The following is a 19,407-nucleotide window of genomic DNA, read 5'->3' as shown; positions in this document are numbered from 1 at the left end:
TACTCACAAGTTCACAATTGTAAGTGAAAGTTGTTGCTAGAATTAGAATTTTGTATGTTCACTAGATGTGAAACCTATAAACTTTCTCCATAAATTAGAATGTTTCTTTAGGGAAAAAATATGAACTTCCGGTTATAGTTGCCAACTTGCCATTAAAGTGCCCGAGCAACACTTTTGAATTCATTCAAGCAAGATTGGAGCATCTTTAGACGCTTCTGAAGAGACTGCCGTTCGTTCTGCAGCACATCAATGGCGCCGGGAGCAACAAACATGTCCATGAATCTTTCATCGCTCACGGCAAATAGTTCCAACCCAAGTGCCACCACGAGCCTATCCCGGCTGCATAGAGAGGAACAAATAACAGCTTTTTGTGATCAGTTTCTAGCTATAAAGTTGACAAAACATTATTCCAAGAAATATTAGAGCCATTTTTTTTTCCTTATGTTCAACAACCAGATACTCCAACAAGGACATTGGCCACAAGAATCGAGCAACAAACTTTGAAAAGACAAGTAAAAGAAATGGAAAAATCTCTAGCTAATCAACGACCAGGGTAAGATAGAGTTCATAAGAAAATCAGTCCAGTGTACTGCCATCGAAAACCAATGGAATCCAGGATACATGCATGCAATTTGAATATGGCAGATCACGCAGTTTGAAGATACGGTTTCCCCAAAGTAGTGTATACCGAAAATGTTTACAAGGTAACATTAACAGACCAGACAAATAAAACCACAAAAGCCTTAAGCCTACAACAGTCGGAGAAAACTTCAAAAATTTTGGAAAACCCCTGATCCCATTAAGCCACAAAATCCCACCACAATCATGTGCTTGCACAGCCACAAGGACAAAGTGTTCTGACGGATCAGTAAATGTGAATGCTTGTGTAAACGCAACTGAATGTTGAAAAGATAAACAAGCTTACCAAGGGGTTAGGAATCCAGAATTCAAAGTTGAGGCCACACTTCGCTCAACAAGAACTTCACGAATCCGTGCAAAATGGTCCGCAGCTGATGAACAGATTTCTGAGTAGGCTGAGCCTGAACTTGAACCAGTATAACCAAATAAAAGACCACCATCATTTTGAACTCTTACGTGATCAGTATTTCTGCTATTGGCTGGCAATCTTGAAACCCGCTTTTTTGCTCCAATGTCAATGCCATTTCCAAGTTCTTTCTTGGCCCCAGCATATACTGCATCACATGGCTGATCAGGCGATGGGGTCTCAGGGACAGTCATTTGGCTTTCTCGAAGAGTTCCTCTAGTTTCTGCACCTCTCAGTGGTGTGGTTTGCGGTCCATTTCTTTCCAGAGGTATGTTCCCTTGCTCTCTCATTATTCCATCACGGGCTGCTGGGCCCCCATCAGTTAGCTCAGGACAAAATGAACCAGCTGAAGCCTGGTTGAAATTGTAAAACGAGGTTGTGCTAGAGCCAAAGCTTCCTTGAAAGCCATTCTCGTAACAGACCTGCGAGTATGGGCTTGTAACTGTATCAAGGTGATGCCAAACTAGTTGTTTGCATTGTTTGGCAAGGTCCTTGATAAAGCGATTGTAAACATGCCTTAAAGTAGCATGAAAACCAACATAGCCATCCATTTTATCCAATTTCATCCCATCTGCAGAGTAAACAATTTATGATAAGTTCCATGAAATTAAGCATGCCAACATCAACAATTAGAAAGCAAAAGAAGATTACAGTATAGGAAAATGTTGGGTCAAAATAGCTCAGGATCTAAACATCGTGACCATAAGATCAAATAGACCGCTGAAGAAAATAGTAGATGTTAACTCGGACATCAGGTTAAGGCAAACATGAATTCCTACGACCATAAGATATTAACGCTAGTCATATGATGCATACTACTTATACCTTACCCAAATAACATAACCTGAGATAGAATAATCCAAACTTTTTTTTGTTGGCAACAAAATAACATGACAATGCAAAAAAAATGTTCTAAGCTTCTCACATTCTGAGTCATGACCATGATTTCGTTCTAAAGCAAGATCATAGAGATTCCCCAAAACAAAAGCAAGTCGGTCACAAGCAGTCCCAAGAAGAGGAGCAAGCCATGATCTGGCAGCTGCACGGGCAATTTCTGCAGCTGCTTCTGTTACTCCTCTACCCCCACCTTGGCCAGCATGGGCAAGTAATATATTTGCCACCTGTCAGGAAAAGAAATAATTTACCTATTCACAGAAAATCTCAATCCATTATCCAAGGTAAATTGCCTTTACAGTATATATATACCTTCTCCCTTGACACCGAGGGGCATTCAATGGAATAAGCAGCACAGCGAAATTCATGCATCACCCTTTCAAAAGCAGCTCCTCCATGAAGCCGAAGAGTAGCATTGGGAGGCTTCATATCTGCAGTAACACCGGGCCAACCTCCAAGACCAATTTCTGACTGCTCCTCCACTGTTGTTTTTCCCCATTGCTCAGGGGCAGGATCTGCTGCTCCATCAATCAAAGTTCCCTGTACAGTAGGCACCAACAGATTCCATTTTTAGTGGAAGTATAAATCTTACTTTCTGATAGTAACAAAAGGAAGAAATAACAAGTACAAGAAATAATTGGGTTACTTGCAGCGGTATGAGGATACCAACTACTTGGGAAGAGGAATCCAAAAATTGTTAAAATGCCAATACTAAAAGACTTTGGAAGAGATCATAGATGGTAAGAAATGTAAGGAGATTCATGAATTACAGGAAGATCATATACGCCCCCCCCCCCTCCCTTTTTTTTTGGGGGGGGGGGGGGGGTGGGGGACCTGTTATGTCACATCTAGAATGGTTTAGGACGACAAAAATTTTAAAAAGTTCCATGCTGATTACCAACCACATGATTACAGATAGAAGCCACATATAACATTGCAGATTTCCTTAGGTGAGCGATATCAGAAGTGACCCGAATTTTAGAGTCCATTATGTCCAGTTCAGCTGCAACTTCACTGCAGCGCTGCTCAAGCAAAGCTAGAGTTGCTGGTGCAGCTTCTTTATATCTCTTTTGAAGCTCAGACTCCAAATAATCTCTTAGACGGCCAAAACCAATATAATAAGGCCTGAATTTGTCCTCATCAAATCCACCCTCGACACCCTCATTTAGATGGCGTAGAACTTCTAAGTCCACCTGAGATATTTGCCTGCGGAATTCATCATTTGAAATGGTGCTCCTGTCCTTTGGCAAGGCAACAAAAAATGGGCACGTGCTATCTCCCAGGTAACCACTTGCACTCAAATATCGGTCCACTTCCCACCTATCATTGAACTCCTGCATTTATAGATATCCAAAAACCATATTTCAGATCATATTATAATGACACCTGCAAAACGATTAACTTCCTCCATATGCTGAAAATACAAATAGAGGCATTCTTTGATCTGTATGGATATCTCTTTTATAGTAGGCTTAGATTTTCATATTGGAGACACTCAACAAAAACGATAAGTTTGTACCTTGAGACGATTATCAAATTTGGAGACCACAATTACTGTCCGTCTAAAAGTTGGATCAATTTCTCGAACGGCATCCAACCACAACGACGAGCACCATTCCACACTACTCTGTTGAAGAAATAACAGAATGCGATGGGGAGGACTAGCCAATGACTTCACCATTGTAATAATTTCCTCAGGCGTGTTTTCTGGTTCTCCCTTCTTTGCCTGCCAACAAAGTTTCAAAACGATAATTCATGTTAGAGCAAGATAATTTCAAACATTTATTAACTCAATATCTATATAGAATATTGCCACCTTAAGAACGAAGCCTGGGGTATCGATAATGGTGAGATTAGGACAATGTGAATATTCAGCTCTCATCACGATTGGCTTAGAAGAAACTGCAGTTTTACTCTTTTTCAAAAGTGCCTCAGTTCGGGACTTTATGATATCTGCAATTGCAGATGCCAAAACAACAGGACTGCCATATTCTTCAGAATCCTCCTCCTGTTTTCAATGCTCACTTTTCAGAACAATGGTAAATTAAACATTACAGCAAGAAGAAAGTAGATAGCAAAACAAAAGTAACAAAGCAAACCACCGCTCAAAGATGATTGCAATAGCATTCATTACCATAACACCAAGTCAAAATATATCCAAAAGCAGCCTAACCTACAAATTTTCCATTTTCTATATCTGAAAACATAATGCTTGTATTCCTTTGGTATCTTATGTTAATCAACGAGAAATAAATAGGGGACTACTTGATCCACCTAGTTTTTGAAAAAGGATAATAACAAGTCAATTCACATTTGTAATATTTTTATTTTAGATATATATTTGGAGTTTTGCTATGTACATACAAAGTCGCGTACTAATTTGCGATTAATACTGATTCTTTCATATTCAAAATTTAAATTAGTACTTATAAAAAAAAAAGTCAATTCACATTTGTCTCTTTCAATTTCCAGCAGTTTCTGCACAACCAAACTAAGAATAAGAGTGTGAGATAAAGCACTGAAAAAGTTGAATCATCACTTGTCTCAGAAGGTTAAGATTATAAGAAATGCTGAATTTAATCGCTTAACTATTATTTTAACAGGCTTACTTGTGCTCTTAAACCAGTTATATGGCTCCATGATTATCCATTCATTTCAGAGAACTAGAAGCCGATTATTTCAGCATGAATAGTTTAAGTCCGTCCAACTTCCATCTTCTTTTCATGTATCTACGTTTTTTAATAACAAAGCAAGTAGAGTCTATCAGATATGAATCAGAAACGAACTCAACACTCATTGATAATTCTCAATGCCCGAAAAAAAAAAAAAAAAGCCAAGCAGATTGAGCAACTCTTAAAAACCGTAAAGACCTGGAAGCGGCACCGGGGTTCGAGGGCGGAGGGATCGTGGACCATCTGGAGAATGAGCGGGCGGCGGGTGCCCATTTCGACCTCGCGGACATTAAAGCGAAACCCGAGGAAGGCCTCGAGGAGTGAGCTCTTGCCGTCAGATTGTCCGCCCAGGGCCACTATCTCTGGGATCGGGAGTTTCTCACCGAAAGCCACCGCGGCTGCCTGAAGACGGTTGTAGGCCTCAAAACGAGAGGATCGAGCGGCGGCGGAGGAGGAGTCAACGCATTTGGGGTGAAGGTGCTTGCGGGACATGGCGGAGGCGGACTTGTCGTACGGAGTCTTGGTGGGCGTGGTGAGAAAGGTGGCCATTGGAGTTGGAACTTGGAGATACGGACAGCTTTTCGAATTTGAATTTGGCTCATGAGGCCGTTGGGTTGGGAAAGGGCCTTTCTGTTTTTTAATTTTTAAGAAAATTATTTCTTTCTATTTTTATTCCTGAAATTGTAAAATTAGTATTTATTAGTTTATTAGAAATTCTTTCTTTCTCGTTTATTGATATTTCATGTCCACTAGTATTAAGAAAAATTGTGATGTTTTAATTTATTTTATAATTATAATGTTTTCTACAACAAATAGTGTTTATAGACTAATTTATAAGCAACATAACTATTTTAAATATAGCTCTCCAACTTGAAAATGGATAAATAATAAATTGAATATCCAATTAAATTTTAGGTATTAAATTTAATCATTACAATTTTTTTTTTTAATTTTCACACAAAATAAAATAAACAATTCAACTTTTTCAAATCCTAAAACAAAAATTATATTAAAAAATATATTCTAACAATATTTTATTCAACTTTCAACTTTTATCTCAATTCATCTCATCTCATATGCGAAAACAAACGAGTCTACCAAAAACTAATTTTAGAGAAATGTTTAGTTCACAGAAAAATCTCACCAAAATATACTCATAAATAAGTTTGCAACATTAAAGAATCTTAAGGCCTTTATTAGGCAAGGAAGGGTTTTTTTTTCCTTTTCTTTTCAGTTAATTAATATTATTATGGTAGTCAATACCACAACTGCAATATGTTGTTCATCATCTCCAGCCCTCACCCACCAAATGTTAACATTGAAGCTTGCTAATAATGTGCAAAGTTGATACAGCTTCTGCTCTCACAGGGGAACCACTTCGCGGCATAGAGATCGAAAGCCCCGAGTCCACGGAAGAAGAACATGTCACTTATAAGAGAACAATGAATTTCATGAAAATGATTCAGAGAGTTTACTTCTTGCCAAGTCTTTATAGATATCGTATGAGCTCTACTTCAAATTTTCCCTTGCGTGTAGTCTTTATTTCTCCTACCTGTCCAAAGTAGATCCGAACATCAGAAATGCCTGGCTAAGTACTTGAGGAAAGCCATTCTATCGAGTTAGTGGTTTCAGTCGAATTTAACAACTCACCTTTAATCTTCCTCTTCCACTAACCGAGACAACATCACCAGTCCTGAGAATGGTGTTGTTTTTAGAAACAGGGCTCCAATTGACACGCACCTCCCCTTTACTGCGCAGATAGATAACTTCGTATTGTTAAACTTCTATTATCACATAAGGCTAGCAATTTCAAGCGGGCAACCCAACTAGTAAAAATAAGGCTTTGTGGTCTATGTCAGGTTAAGCATACGTGCCTTCTGGAATCCAGGAACATCACAGCCACCCAGTGCAACCAACCACATAAGGATCCGATAAATCTAATATACTGTGTCTATGTCAAAGCATAGAGATAATAATATATTCAAGTGATAGATTTCACATTAACATACAAGGTTTTACCTTATTGAGTCAACAAGTTTTGATCGCGAAATCTTAAATCCAGCACTGCCTAGAGCATCGACCCGTAGTGATGCTTCAACAGTTTTAAATGACTGAGTCCTGCCAAGAGAATAAACTCCGTTTAAGACTGTGCAAAAGGAGAAGCATTTATAGACTGAAACAAGAATGATTTGCAAGGTGATGATTTGCAACCTTGGTGGTTCATAATCAAGAGATATTAAAGGTATCTTCGTGCAAGAGACTGAAACATTACCAACCTGCAAGAAGAAAAGGCATTTCAACCACAACTAGTTTGCAACTAAGGACTGTATTGCTCCTATTAGGGACCCGTGGCCAATCTTTTGACTGTCACAATATAGATGTATGGCACAACTTCTTCTCATTCTAGAACTTTTTCCTACAATAAAAATAAAATATTGCAGTATGTTGTGCACAGTTGAATTTGTTGCCATAAAAACCATAGTCAGGGGACAGCTCATTAATTCATGATATGTGAAATCAATTATAGAACCAATTTATCTAATCTGATCACAGGAATTTAAAGATCAAGTGATTAGTTTATTGATTCATATTATAATAAAACCTACAATAAAGGATAATTATCATATTGGAACTCTATTGAAATGGAAAAGTATCAGCAGAAACACAGCAGAGATAAAGAGTACCTTGTCTAATGAGGATATAACAAAATCAACAAGTTCAGGGACAATGAGGATTTGAGCTCCCTTCTCTTCCTGGGCAGTGAAAATTTTAACAATAAAAAAGAAACTCAAAATCCACTCAACTATACCCTTGTCTAATGAGGATATAACAGAAGTCAGAGAGTTCTGGGGCGATGAGTATTTGAGCTCCCTTCTCTCCCTGGGCAGTGAATATTTAACAGGGAAAAACAAAAGATAACCAGGCTCTGCTCAATGATGCCCTTTAGAAATGGCCAGCGGTCAAATAAAAGATTATATGTATTTTTATTTTTCCCAAACCGAAATAGGGTCTGAATATCAGAGATGGTTGTACTTTCTAATTTTGAAATAGGAACATGATCAATCAACAAAATGGAGTCCCAAAACTAAGCTTTATAGTGAGTACCGCAGTCAAACTGACAGCCCATTAAACCCTACATATATCTAGAAACAATATAATTATCATGCTTCAAACAAGGATGTGTTCAGCACCATCATTTTGTTAATCCTAATCTTACAAACCTGCATACTTATCAAATGATTGGATCCCTAGAAGCTATAAAGGAAAATCCAGATGATACCTGCAAGATAATATCTCCGAGCTTCTCCCTGGCAATCCCTGTACCAAGAATTGCACCAAGGTAGTCACCGTGAGAACAAGGTTGAAATGCAAAATTCCCTGTGACACTGAAAAGGTATCCATTAACCAAATATAAGTAACGGTTTCAAATAACATATGCATTGTGAAGAATGGTGAAGCTGCTACATGACAAACCTCAATGCTGCAACTACATCTGGATAATTTGTTAGTAAATCAGGATGTCCAATAGAAATCCGGCAACGCTCAGCCTAGATAATTTCACAATTTGAAAATCTACCTGGGAAAAGGTTATATATATATATATGATATACACAAAGTAAACCAGAACTATGCCAGTCCAACCTGAGGGTATCCTCCCTGAGCAACTGCTCTAATGTCAGCTAGTTTTTCCAATGTGAGCATTGACTCCTTAAGAACCGGAGGGGTAAGAAAATTGGTATGGAGAATCTCTCTTCTTGATGATGCTCGTTTAGCCTCCAATAAATGCAAAACAGATTTGTAAATCAGTACCACTTTTAAAGAATGACGGAAAGTTTAATATGATGTATTTAGTAAAAATTAACAAGAAGATACCATTTCTAGAATATGTTTCACTTCTTCAATAGCATGTTTATCATCGCCCCTTATGGCTTGTGCTACATGGCATAATCCTGAAGCTATATCAGAGTCATCAAAACTGTTAAACACATATCATGAGATACAAAAATAAAAAGGGGAAAATAAACATTGCACCTCCAACGACCAAATGGTTTACACTTGCATCCCAAACAACAAAAACAAACACGTTATACCCTCAAATTACCATGACTCAAAAAAAGAAATCGTCCAATTCTGGCCTTTAAGATGTACAGAAAACAGGTGGCGTGGCACAATGTTGATGGTATAATCTTACTGATAAAAAAAAATGTGTTGCGGATTGCAATTTTTAATTTTTTACAGTTTGAGGGTAGGTTTTGGTGCAAAGTATGAAACACCTGATAGTTAGAGGGTGCACATTGTCCTTTTTCAAATAAAAAAAAAAAAAAATTAGGTTCTAAGATAGAGAATCCATTGAATGTAAGAGAAACATGTGAACAGGCTTTCACATATTAAAGTATAAAGCAAGACACAGGTCTTGCCTGCTTTTATCACTTTGTTAGTATTCAATCCCAGAGGTGATCAATTAGGCCTTAACTACTCATCACTCAATAGAGTGTTCAACAGATAAGGTCTGTGCCAATATGGTTGTTGTAGGAAACCTCGAGTTGGTCAGAACTATAATAAAATTATTGGTCTTTTGAAATATTTTACACATACCGACCCTTGATATGAATTTCTAGAGATTCTTGAAAATCATTTATATGTTAGTCATTAAAACAAACAGTTTTAAGGAAGGACCTGAGGTGATTAGTGGTATCATGGGCAGTATGGATAAAGTCCATCCAAGGGCCTCTTTATTCTTGACGAAAGTTTCTTTTTGAGTACGTGCTGCTGAACTGAGGTTGGCCGCTTTTTTATACAAGCGTGATACTGGAACAGCTTGGCACGTTTTACAAGTTTTTGCATTGAATAAGCAGATTTTCTGCAAAATCTAAGTCAGGGATTTTATCAAACAACATTCCCCCATTTTTTCAATTTACAATCTTTAGAGGTAATGTTACATTGTTTTTTTTTTTTTAATAAGTAAACGGTAGTATTAATAAATAGGCATAGTCCCAGTACACAAAATGGTATACAAGAGATAAGAACCTATTTAGGTCGCTATAGAAGACGCAAGGAAATCATGAGAGGTAATGTTACATTGTTATGCATGGTTGTTGTTGTTTTTTATTAGATTATTAACAGGATTTGAATGCAAGGTGACCCCTGGCATTCAGATGGTAACTTAACACCAGGCCACCAACGTTCACATTAACTTATCTACAATGCACAAAAATACATGACGTGTTTCAACCATTTAGCTAAATGGGAATCCGAAAATCCCAAGAATATAGTATAGCACAAATAGACCTAAGAAATTTCCATTAGTGATACAAAGTAACAAAGAGAACCATCCCAAAGCCACTCACCTGGAAAAGTAAGAGGAGAGGTGAAAGGAAAAGAACGGAGGGTTTTGTAGGGAGAGAGCGTGCTGTTAATAAGGGTAGAATAAGAGCGAGCAAAACCATTCGCTGCTTTTCTTAGAACCCACGGTCCTGCGAAACCGATAGTGGCAGCCATGGCCACTGTTCAGTGTGCGCACAAGGCAGAAATCAAATTCACTCGGCCAGATATTCTTGCCACATCAGAACTCCGCTGTGGTTCCCACTTGTACCGACCAGAGACACCGCCGTACCAGCATCGTATATGGATGGCATCAGCAACGAATTAATAATAAATAAATAAATAAAAACCATCGTAATTTTTCACTTTTTATTTATGCAAATTCTCAATTTAAAAAAATATATATTTTTATAGATATTTATTATCAAAAAAGTGTTATACATAAATATATCTTTTATATATAAAAAGTGTGTATAAAACAAAATTTCTTGTTTTAACAGTTTTTTTTTTATTTTTCTGTTAACTTTAACTATGTTCGTCTAAACGTCCGAATGTAAAGTTAGATGAAACTCAAAGGTCAAATGACTAAAAAGTGATTAATAGTCGTATCCACATTATTGACCCAAAAGGCCCAAATCTAAAAAGTGATTAATAAAAATAAAATAAAATAAATAATAAAAATACTAATAAATAAATTAAAACACACTAATTTTTGAAATCTCACATTTCGCATCGTTAGTCAAATTGTCTTCAAATTAAATTTACCTCATAAGTCATATAAAACAAATCTTTTTATTTTCTAATCTATCAAAACATGTAATTATTAAATTTCACTAACTTATTATTATTCAAAGATATTTCTTATAATTTACTTATATATATATTAAATTATGCATTAATTAATTTTTTTATTAAAAATCATATTTCTTTTATTAAAAATATTATTTCATCCAACTAGATTAATGTGCTTTGCACGTTGCTCTAACCTAGTATATATATATATGTATTATAAAAGTAAACTTACAAAATAGTATGAATTCATAATATACACTAAATTTACTTTAGATTAATGCTAAGTACTATTATTAATTGTATAAGTATCGTACAATCGTTTAAAAAAATGAGATTTATTATTAAAAAATTAAATTTTTATATAAATTTTGTATTTATTCACTTTTTTTAAATAATTATATGGCGCTTGAATATTCATGACTATAACTATCATTTTTTTTATTTTATAATAAAATTAAATATATCACATTCAATCACCTTAATTTTCTTATTCAAGATGTTTCTCGAAGATATCAAGATTTTGATAATTGATAATTTTGATGAATTTAAGAGTCGCCTTCTGCAAGGAGTGTAACCTATCCGGTTTAGGCAAAATTTAGGATGGAATCGGTATGCACCAGTTTTGTATTTTTCAAAACTAATTACGCACTAGTTACCTTTCTAAACCAGTACTCCAGTTTTACAGGTTTTCAGTTAAGTTCGGTTCAGTCCGATTTTTTAATTTTAATGTACTATATTGTATTATATACTATATTATATAATATATATAATATAGTATATAATACTATAGTAATAATATATTGTAGTATATTATAATATATAATATAATGATATATATTATAGTATATTATAATATATAGTAATATAATATTATTATAACTATTAATATGCACTATATAATATTATTATAACTATTAATAAAATAAACAAAATGATAGTAGATTTTAAATTTAATATTATATTAATTAACAATTTATTATATAATACAAAACTATTTTATATATAGTTATATATTATATATACATATTATATACAATAGAAAAAATTAAAAAAATATATATAAATGGATCCAATCCAGTTTTAAAAAAAGAAAAAACGGAACCAAACCGATTTTAACCAATTTAAAAAAAAAAATAAAACCGGTACAGGATCGAACCAAACTCAGGACCGGACGGATCCCACCGGTTTATCAATTTTTTTTTATACCCCTACCTTCTGTCTATTTGCTTATCTCTTTTAAAAATTCTATGTGCAGTCATTTTTACATACTCTTTTATGCATTTCATTAATGTGATTGGTTATGTTATAAAAATTGATATAACAAATCACATTAATAAAATGAACAAAATATACAGAAAAATAAATATATGTAACGTTACTCGAATCGGTAGCTTCTGTCTCCATGTTCCGACTTCTTGCAGGACTCTTTATTCGTCAGAAAAAAGTGAGTTTTTTTCCTCTTTTATTAAGGGGATTGCAAGTATGGTTGTAAAGGTACATTTTTCATTTTTTCTTTTTCCAGGTTATAAATCTATCACAATACCAGAGCATCAATTCTCGCTTGGTAAGGAGGTCAGACCCAAACAAAATAGAGCTTCAATGAAAGCAAGTTCATCGATTCAGAAAGCATTCATGAAATTTGATCTCAAGAGTCAAAATTTGAAAGTTCATACAGTCAAACTAAATGTATGCAGCTTCTCTCTTTCTGACTGAGCTACCAGCAACATTATGATTTTAGTGTCCATCCCCTTTCAGGGATGATAACGAACGGGAATAACTTAATTCTTTAGGACTACGAACCTAGCAACTCACACACACAAGCATAGAAACTGGTTCATGGCTCTTTCTACTTAGTTCCAAGTCACCTTTTAGAAAAGATAGTAGTACCCAAGCACCAGCACCATCAAGGCAAACACAGCAGCAGGAGCAGCCCATATCCAGTAGTTAGTGGGCTTCTTACGTTTCAGGACTACTTTAGAAACAGAAACTGGGCCTTTTGATCTGTTCCTGGGTCTGATAGTATTCACCTTTGGAGCCTTTTCCTTTCCTGAAACTGGAGCTTCAACATTCTCATCTACCTTCTCTGGTTCTGCAACCTCTGACTCTGCTTCTGCCGCTTCTTCAGGATCACTAGTAAGTGTGGAACCTGAGGCCTTTTTCTTTGCTTTCTTTTCACGCTCCTGAGATAAGTTAATTGGAGAAGATGTGTCAATTCTAAGCCCTACAACAAACAGAAATAGTAAACCAGAAATGATGAAAATACAGTGAGTTAATAATTTCCTTCAACTTCTTTTCAGTTTCCTTCTGAACCCTAATAGCTCGTTTGGCCTCGGCTTTCTCTTGCAACTTCTTCTTCCTTTCCATGGCCAGCTTAGCTTTTGCCATTTCCTCTTCTCTTTTCATCTCCTTCAACTTTGCTGCATCAACTTCATTGTCCTTGGCAGGAGTGTCCTTTTGAATCTCTTCTAACCCAGAGGTGTCCTTGCCTTCTGCTTTAATAGGCTCCAAGGTGGATTTTGGGTTTGCTGCTTTAATTTTCGTTTCCTTCTGGGGCTTTTGGCTGAGCAAAGTATCCCGTGAAGGGGATTTGGAATCTTCCTTTACTTCTTTCAAACTAGCTTTTGCCACTGTCTCTGTTTCAGAGAATGTACGTTCTTCCAATACCACCAAAGGTTTCTCATCTGGGTTCCTCATCCGTCCATCCCTACTCAATTGGCGACTATCTAATGATGGCAAAATTCTTTTCTCATAATCATCCCTTAGAGCCTTGTCACTGCTCCAGCGAGACATAAAACTCTCGACCTAATGCAGAATAGATCAATATAAGACATTATAGTACATATCTAGTATCAACTTCAAGTGATGTTCTTGACAAAAGAACACTAACTGAACCAACCTCTGAATGTGAAAGTTCCTCAAGACCGTTAATATCTTTTTTTGCAGCAAGCTCCCGTGCTTTGTTCAAGACTGTACGGCTTTGGTAAAAGTAGGCATTCTGAAATATGAGATAATATCAGTTTAAAATTGAATGCAGATTACTGACTACGTTAGAAACCTAAACTTAATATAATCATTGTCAAGAAAGCTAGAAAGCTAATTAAGATGACTCCACATTTCAATACCACGAAGGACCAAAACAGAACTATTATCACTATCTGGCCATTGAACTGTTCTTTTACAACTTCAAAATACTTACAAACATGTCATGTTACAGAACACACGACCAGAAAAGTTGTGAGATGATGCTCAGTGTGCACGTCGTGATCCAAATGCTCTTTTCTTTTCTTGCATGCGGAACCAAATTTATGTTAGCTGAGAGCTTGAACGTATTCAATATCACTGTGTATGCACATTTGCCAAAAATTGAGGACCCCAGACCAAACTAGTTAACTTTCCTAATTGGACCAAGGAGACTTCAGATATTTTCTGGATGTTACAATAGTAAGCACGGTCCTCTTTAGGTCAACACACACTGCGCACGAAAACAAAGAAGGATCTACAAGCATTGCAACAAAGTACAAACCTACCCCCTCATCACGCTGTTTTCTGAGTTGATGAAAGCTTTCATACGCTTTGTCCCTCTTTTGGGAGACAACCTTTAGTTCCTCCATTAAAGAATTAATGTCGTTGTCTATTGCCTTTAGTGCATCATCAAGTTGCTTAATTTTGGCCTGAAGTGCTTGTTTCTCCTTTCTTACTCCATCCAAGTCACCACCTATGAGCTACAAAGAAATGTATAGTTTTACATGTAGTTAATATAAATTACTATTGGACAAAAACCAAGAGCACCTCTGGAATAGTCAGTGAAATGACAAGCTCCAAAACACAGAATTCCAACTAGCATTGCCTTACTTTAACCTGGTCTTGAATAACTTCTCTCTGACCCAATGAATCCTGAATCTTTGCTCTCATAGCAGCATTAGCGATTACTTTTTCCCTCGTCGCCTCAAGATGTTTGATCTCTCTAAGGAGTTGTTTTTCCTCAGTCAATGGAATGCTTTCGTGTTGTATGCGGTACTTCAAACTATGGATCTGACTCCACAAATCAACAGTCAGAAAATAAGAGAATAGAAGGCATCAAGGACCACTACAGCTCAGAATAAACTGGTAAATTCAACATTTTACAAAACATGGGAAGAAAATAAAACATACAACATCATTAAGCTCTTCCTCAGATGAACATAAACCACCACCCCGACCACCCGTGTTTGAATTGCGGAGCTTGCCAAGAGCCTGTTGCAGAGGCTCAATCTCCTTTCTTTTCTCATCCAAGATTGTCCTAAACTGCCGGTTGTCATCTTTTAAAGCTCTAATCTGAGAAATCAACTCTGCTCGATCCGACTGCAGAAAAAGAAATAGAATAACAAAATTGTTGCAAAATAACTTTGAGAAGGTCATAACTCAATTAGTTCTTTAAATAAGTAGTCCAAGCACAGCTTCAATGTGTTACACTAATTGGAAGTTCAAGAACATTGTCTCTGAAAATCATTCTCGAGATCACCTGTTTCCAATTATCTTTTATATATATATATTTTTTTATAAATAAATTATCTTTTATATTTATATATATATATACAACTATCTCCTGTTTCCAATTAGCTCTTGTAGCAAGATAGTTAATCTGATGGGACATGGGTGTCTGTTTTTAAGGCCCCAATTCTGGGGTTCTAAATCTATTGGCTTTCAAAGCGTTGGAACAACATTCCAACCAGAAATAGTTCCTCAAGAAATGAAATGTAATACTAACAGAATACTAATATCTATAGCTCAAATATATACCAATGAGGTCATAGTATAAAATTATCGTTATGGAGTACTCTAACCTACCCTCTTTGCCTTTAGCGCTTCAGTGATCTGAAATCGGGCTTGATTTTTCCTCTGAATCTCTTTATCAGCCTGATCAACTTTGGCTTTTATTTTTGGGTCATCATATGGTCGGTACCTGACAAAATAGAAAGAATGGATCTGCTTAGGTGCAGGCCACTCGTCGACTGCATCCTTTGGGAAGTTGGCGTTAGAAATGTCATGTCCTTCTCCTTTAACTGGTTCATCTCCATGCGAACCAAATTTTATGGGATGGTTGAGACCAGGCCCTTGATCCAATTTGCCATTATCCTTTCCAGGCAAAACAGTAGTGTCTCCTTCACTTACAGTCTCCACCGGTCCTTGGACCATCTCAAACCCCTCAACCTCGACAGCCATGGTTCACCACAGAAATAGCCTCAAAACCAGAGACCTGATGGAAATGACAAGGACAAAGCATGTGAAAAATAGGAACACTCAATTACTGAATAAATTATACCATTCCAAATTTATATGCTATGCAATTTCTTATTAAATTGGTCAAAATGCTTAGCAGCACGTGCATTCACCACTGGAAACGATTGTAAGAATAATAAGCTAAACACAAAGAAAAAAGAAAAACAAGATCGAAAATTTTCACGTTCTCAACAGATCTTTAAATCTGGAACACCCAAAAGAAAAAGGTGCAAAGTACCAGATCGAAAGCCAGCCGTTATTCCCAGTACATGGGCATCCAAAAGCTTCAACGAACATCCAAACAACATAAGAAGAAGAACCAGACAAAAAGCAATTAAACACCCAAAGAGGAAAATGATATACGTACATGCCTGTTACATCCAATCAGCCCTTTACAGAAGTGTTCATAAATGAAACAAATAAGGGGAAAAGGGTGCAGAAATCTAAGTCCACACATCTCCATGTCAATCATGAAAGAAACTGTAATCAGAAGTACGCGAACGTTATATAAAGACAAGAGCTTTATAAAGATCAAGCCTCGCACCAAACGAGCCAGTCATGCCCACAAAAATAATTAAGCAAGCTCCGCAATATATAATACGAATGCAATCTCATTACCCTCAATTATCAAGATCAATACAGATCAGCCAAGAAATGGAAAGACAGAAAACACGAATACGCTGGAGATTGAAAATGGGTTGAGGAATACAAGAGAATACCTGAATAAAGATTAGGAAAAAATGAAAAGAGCTAAAGAAAGGTTATTACCTGGAATAAAAAGAAACTGAATCAGTGAAAGAGGGAGAGCGAGATGTGCAGGAGAAGATCCTATATTTGACTAAAAACAAAGGACGCCCAATTCTGAGTTCGGGCAAAAAGAAAGAAAACGTAAAAGGGTTCAGATCTCGTTTCCAATTCTTGTCTCCGACCCAATTTTCTCTCTCTCTATTTCCAGTCAATTTCGCAATCTTATATCCACCAGCAGATTTTTTATCTCTTTAAAAAAAAAAATGGTCTGAACCACCGTTTTCCTGGCAGCGGTTACAAATCTAGACTAGCCGCTGTTTTTTTTTTTTTTTTTTTCATTTTATAATTTTAAGTTTTGATTTTGTTGGGTTCAATTATTAGGAATTTTAAATCGTTTTGGTATTTACGATTTATAACAATTTTTGGAAATCGAAACCCCGTCCTATGAATACAAAAAATGTTTTATTTTATTTTATTATTATAATTTTTTTAAATTTTTATATAAAATATAATAAATAATTTAATTTTTAAAATATCAAAACATAATAATATTAAAAATAATATTTTATTCCACTTTAATTTCTATCTCAACTCATTATTTAAATGACATCAAAGATATTTTTTTCTTTTATTTAAAAAATAAAAATATCCTGCTACAGGACCATCGATTTTACTTTTTGATTCCAACCGTTAATGTGTTTTTATTTTTTAAAATTAAAAAAATAAAGAACATCCTAACATTTTCCTAAAAAAGAAAAGTTTTTTCGTTTACTTATTAGAAAAATAGCATTTTTCTTGGAGCTCTTTAATAAATAAATATGTCATGGCTTTGATGGTTCTTAAAAATGCTTCTTTTTTAAGTTAAGGGCTTCCTTTTCTTCATAAAGATAAAATAAATTTATTTTAAAACATTTATATCATACATTATACATATTGCACAATTTAATTTAAAAAATAAATTTAAATTTTATAAATCAAATTATATTATATAAATAAGATTTGATATAGACACCTTAAAATAATATTTAATACTCACATCCCATTCGACAACCCTTTTTTATAAGCATAAATAATTATATATATTACTTATTATATTCTCCTTAATGAAAATGACTTTTTATCAATGTTAGTCAAATAGGATCACATGAAAAGGTGACAAAAATAATGAAATAATTTTTTTTTTATTATTATTAAAAGTTGCCCGAAAAGATTATAAAAGGAATGACAGATAACGTGATTTTAATATGACACGTCGTATATATTTTATAATTAAAAAATATTTACAGTTCAATATACTAAATAAAGTAAAATTATATAATTCCACCTATAGACCTAAAAGATATTAATGCTTTTGTATTATACATATTCCCCAAATAACAATTTTACCCATTTTGTAAATGGAATTGAAAATTAAAGAACATTACTTATTTAGTTTTACCGTATTTAAGATATTTTGGAATGTACAATGACGACGCTCTTGTCCCTTTGTCTGTCATTTGCTACCACTGTGATTGGCAATATCAACATCCTCGTAAACGAACACGCGTTCTATTCGTTTTATCCGTCGTCGGATCGGGACACATTAGCTCGATGATCACGAGAGTGCGGTGAGTACCTGATAAGATTGGAAGGGAAATATTCGCAAAAGTACAAAACTACCCCTCCTGCGTTTAGGAAATTACAAATCGGAAAATAATGGAGAACCAAGGGGCCAAGATGGACTTCCACGTCTAATCTGCGATGTGTAAATCGAGACTTTTCCGGTACATGGAGACTTTCAAGTTTTCAACAATCATGATGGCGTGACGCATGCGTACATAAATTGATTTATTTAATATTTCTATTGTATAATATTATATAGTCATTTTTTTATATTTTTTATATATTTTATTAATATAATTAATTTTTTGATATGCAATCAATCATATTAATAAAATATTTAAAAATATATATAAAAATAACTATATGTAAAATTTTTATTTTATTATTATCTGTATAAATATTTCGAATAACAAAAATTTGATGTATCGTAACTTTTATGCACTCAATTGATGTGATTGATTGTGTATTAAAAAAATTGATGCAACTAATCACATCAATGAAATGCACAGAAAATATATAAAAATGACTGTATAAAATATTACTTTTTAAATAATATTAAATAAGTAATATATATGATGTCCATTTCATATGACATCCTCTAATTTCCTTTTAAAACTTAAAAAATTATGACAAAAATTGGATAGAAAATTAGAAGAAATGGTAATTTTCAAAGAATATACAGTTAGCAAACAAAGTGCATGAATTACGCCTAAAATTTGGGTCCTAATTAAAGGCATTCTTAAATTCACCAGCGCTACCCACTTTGTACTTTCGACGCGTGTAGCCATTCACTATACCGGTATTGTTGCCTAAAGTAAACCATTCAACTCGACAACAACTAACAACATTCAAAGGTAGGTGAAACATTTATTTTTTTTTTCTTTTGGGCCTGGATGGCGTTGACTTGCACAAGACTAAACTGTTACTCAGGGGAGTTGGGCCCAATAAATTGAGTCCAGATCTAAATTAAGACTGCTGCTCTATCTAATGCCTTCTTCGTGGTTTAGGGGGCCATCCACCGAAGATCGCAGCGGGAAAGACGATAGCTCGTCACATTCTTCTTTTCCGCAGGCT

General features: G+C 35.1%; 3 protein-coding genes across 6 annotated transcripts; all 3 read right to left on the bottom strand.

Annotated features, from left to right (window-relative positions):
• Positions 1 to 5,341, bottom strand: LOC122280951 (dynamin-related protein 5A-like). Of its 2 annotated transcripts, XM_043092094.1 has the most exons (9): positions 4,810 to 4,927; positions 4,549 to 4,668; positions 3,756 to 3,947; positions 3,459 to 3,665; positions 2,842 to 3,273; positions 2,252 to 2,479; positions 1,971 to 2,166; positions 926 to 1,616; positions 1 to 339 (listed from the first exon to the last, which is right to left on the bottom strand). In XM_043092094.1, the coding sequence occupies exons 3-9, from the start codon at positions 3,819 to 3,821 to the stop codon at positions 153 to 155; spliced, it is 2,007 nt and encodes a 668-aa protein (XP_042948028.1). In that variant the 5' UTR covers positions 3,822 to 3,947; positions 4,549 to 4,668; positions 4,810 to 4,927; the 3' UTR covers positions 1 to 152. The 2 variants fall into 2 exon arrangements, with proteins under 2 accessions (XP_042948028.1, XP_042948027.1); XM_043092093.1 differs by lacking the exon at positions 4,549 to 4,668 and having other exon boundaries at positions 4,810 to 5,341.
• A 347-nt stretch (positions 5,342 to 5,688) lies between these two features.
• Positions 5,689 to 10,261, bottom strand: LOC122280953 (putative RNA-binding protein YlmH). Of its 2 annotated transcripts, none has more exons than XM_043092099.1 (10): positions 9,960 to 10,261; positions 8,485 to 8,561; positions 8,254 to 8,385; positions 8,086 to 8,159; positions 7,892 to 7,997; positions 7,296 to 7,364; positions 6,823 to 6,887; positions 6,631 to 6,729; positions 6,262 to 6,361; positions 5,689 to 6,163 (listed from the first exon to the last, which is right to left on the bottom strand). In XM_043092099.1, exons 1-10 carry the CDS (start codon positions 10,108 to 10,110, stop codon positions 6,101 to 6,103), a joined length of 936 nt encoding a protein of 311 aa, XP_042948033.1. In that variant the 5' UTR covers positions 10,111 to 10,261; the 3' UTR covers positions 5,689 to 6,100. The 2 variants fall into 2 exon arrangements, with proteins under 2 accessions (XP_042948033.1, XP_042948032.1); XM_043092098.1 differs by having other exon boundaries at positions 8,485 to 8,567; positions 9,960 to 10,260.
• A 2,080-nt stretch (positions 10,262 to 12,341) lies between these two features.
• Positions 12,342 to 16,970, bottom strand: LOC122280952 (proton pump-interactor 1-like). 2 transcript variants are annotated; one of them, XM_043092097.1, is made up of 8 exons: positions 16,753 to 16,970; positions 15,553 to 15,961; positions 14,878 to 15,066; positions 14,578 to 14,757; positions 14,253 to 14,447; positions 13,622 to 13,720; positions 13,006 to 13,527; positions 12,342 to 12,905 (listed from the first exon to the last, which is right to left on the bottom strand). In XM_043092097.1, the coding sequence occupies exons 2-8, from the start codon at positions 15,925 to 15,927 to the stop codon at positions 12,594 to 12,596; spliced, it is 1,872 nt and encodes a 623-aa protein (XP_042948031.1). In that variant the 5' UTR covers positions 15,928 to 15,961; positions 16,753 to 16,970; the 3' UTR covers positions 12,342 to 12,593. The 2 variants fall into 2 exon arrangements, with proteins under 2 accessions (XP_042948031.1, XP_042948030.1); XM_043092096.1 differs by having other exon boundaries at positions 12,342 to 12,909; positions 13,010 to 13,527.
• Positions 16,971 to 19,407: the final 2,437 nt, after the last annotated feature.

Source organism: Carya illinoinensis, chromosome 11 (assembly GCF_018687715.1).
Source record: "Carya illinoinensis cultivar Pawnee chromosome 11, C.illinoinensisPawnee_v1, whole genome shotgun sequence".
Classification (NCBI taxonomy): Eukaryota; Viridiplantae; Streptophyta; class Magnoliopsida; order Fagales; family Juglandaceae; genus Carya; species Carya illinoinensis.
The sequence above is the reverse complement of the archived record's forward strand: the minus strand, read 5'-3'. Positions and strand labels throughout refer to the sequence as shown.

Bases quoted from the DNA above. Each gene is read 5' to 3' on its own strand.
- LOC122280951 (XM_043092093.1), bottom strand. From the start codon at position 5,160: ATGGCCACCTTTCTCACCACGCCCACCAAGACTCCGTACGACAAGTCC. The intron at 3,274-3,458 runs GTACAAACTTAT...CTATAAATGCAG, and splicing joins AATTTGATAATCGTCTCAAG to GAGTTCAATGATAGGTGGGA. The intron at 1,617-1,970 runs GTGAGAAGCTTA...TTTACTCTGCAG, and splicing joins TCATGGTCATGACTCAGAAT to ATGGGATGAAATTGGATAAA.
- LOC122280953 (XM_043092098.1), bottom strand. From the start codon at position 10,110: ATGGCTGCCACTATCGGTTTCGCAGGACCGTGGGTTCTAAGAAAAGCA. The intron at 8,160-8,253 runs GTTGGACTGGCA...GAAATTATCTAG, and splicing joins CTCAGGGAGGATACCCTCAG to GCTGAGCGTTGCCGGATTTC. The intron at 6,730-6,822 runs GTTGCAAATCAT...TTCTCTTGGCAG, and splicing joins CTTGATTATGAACCACCAAG to GACTCAGTCATTTAAAACTG.
- LOC122280952 (XM_043092097.1), bottom strand. From the start codon at position 15,927: ATGGCTGTCGAGGTTGAGGGGTTTGAGATGGTCCAAGGACCGGTGGAG. The intron at 13,721-14,252 runs GTAGGTTTGTAC...CTCATATTTCAG, and splicing joins GAAAACAGCGTGATGAGGGG to AATGCCTACTTTTACCAAAG. The intron at 13,528-13,621 runs GTTGGTTCAGTT...ATTCTGCATTAG, and splicing joins AGGAACTTTCACATTCAGAG to GTCGAGAGTTTTATGTCTCG.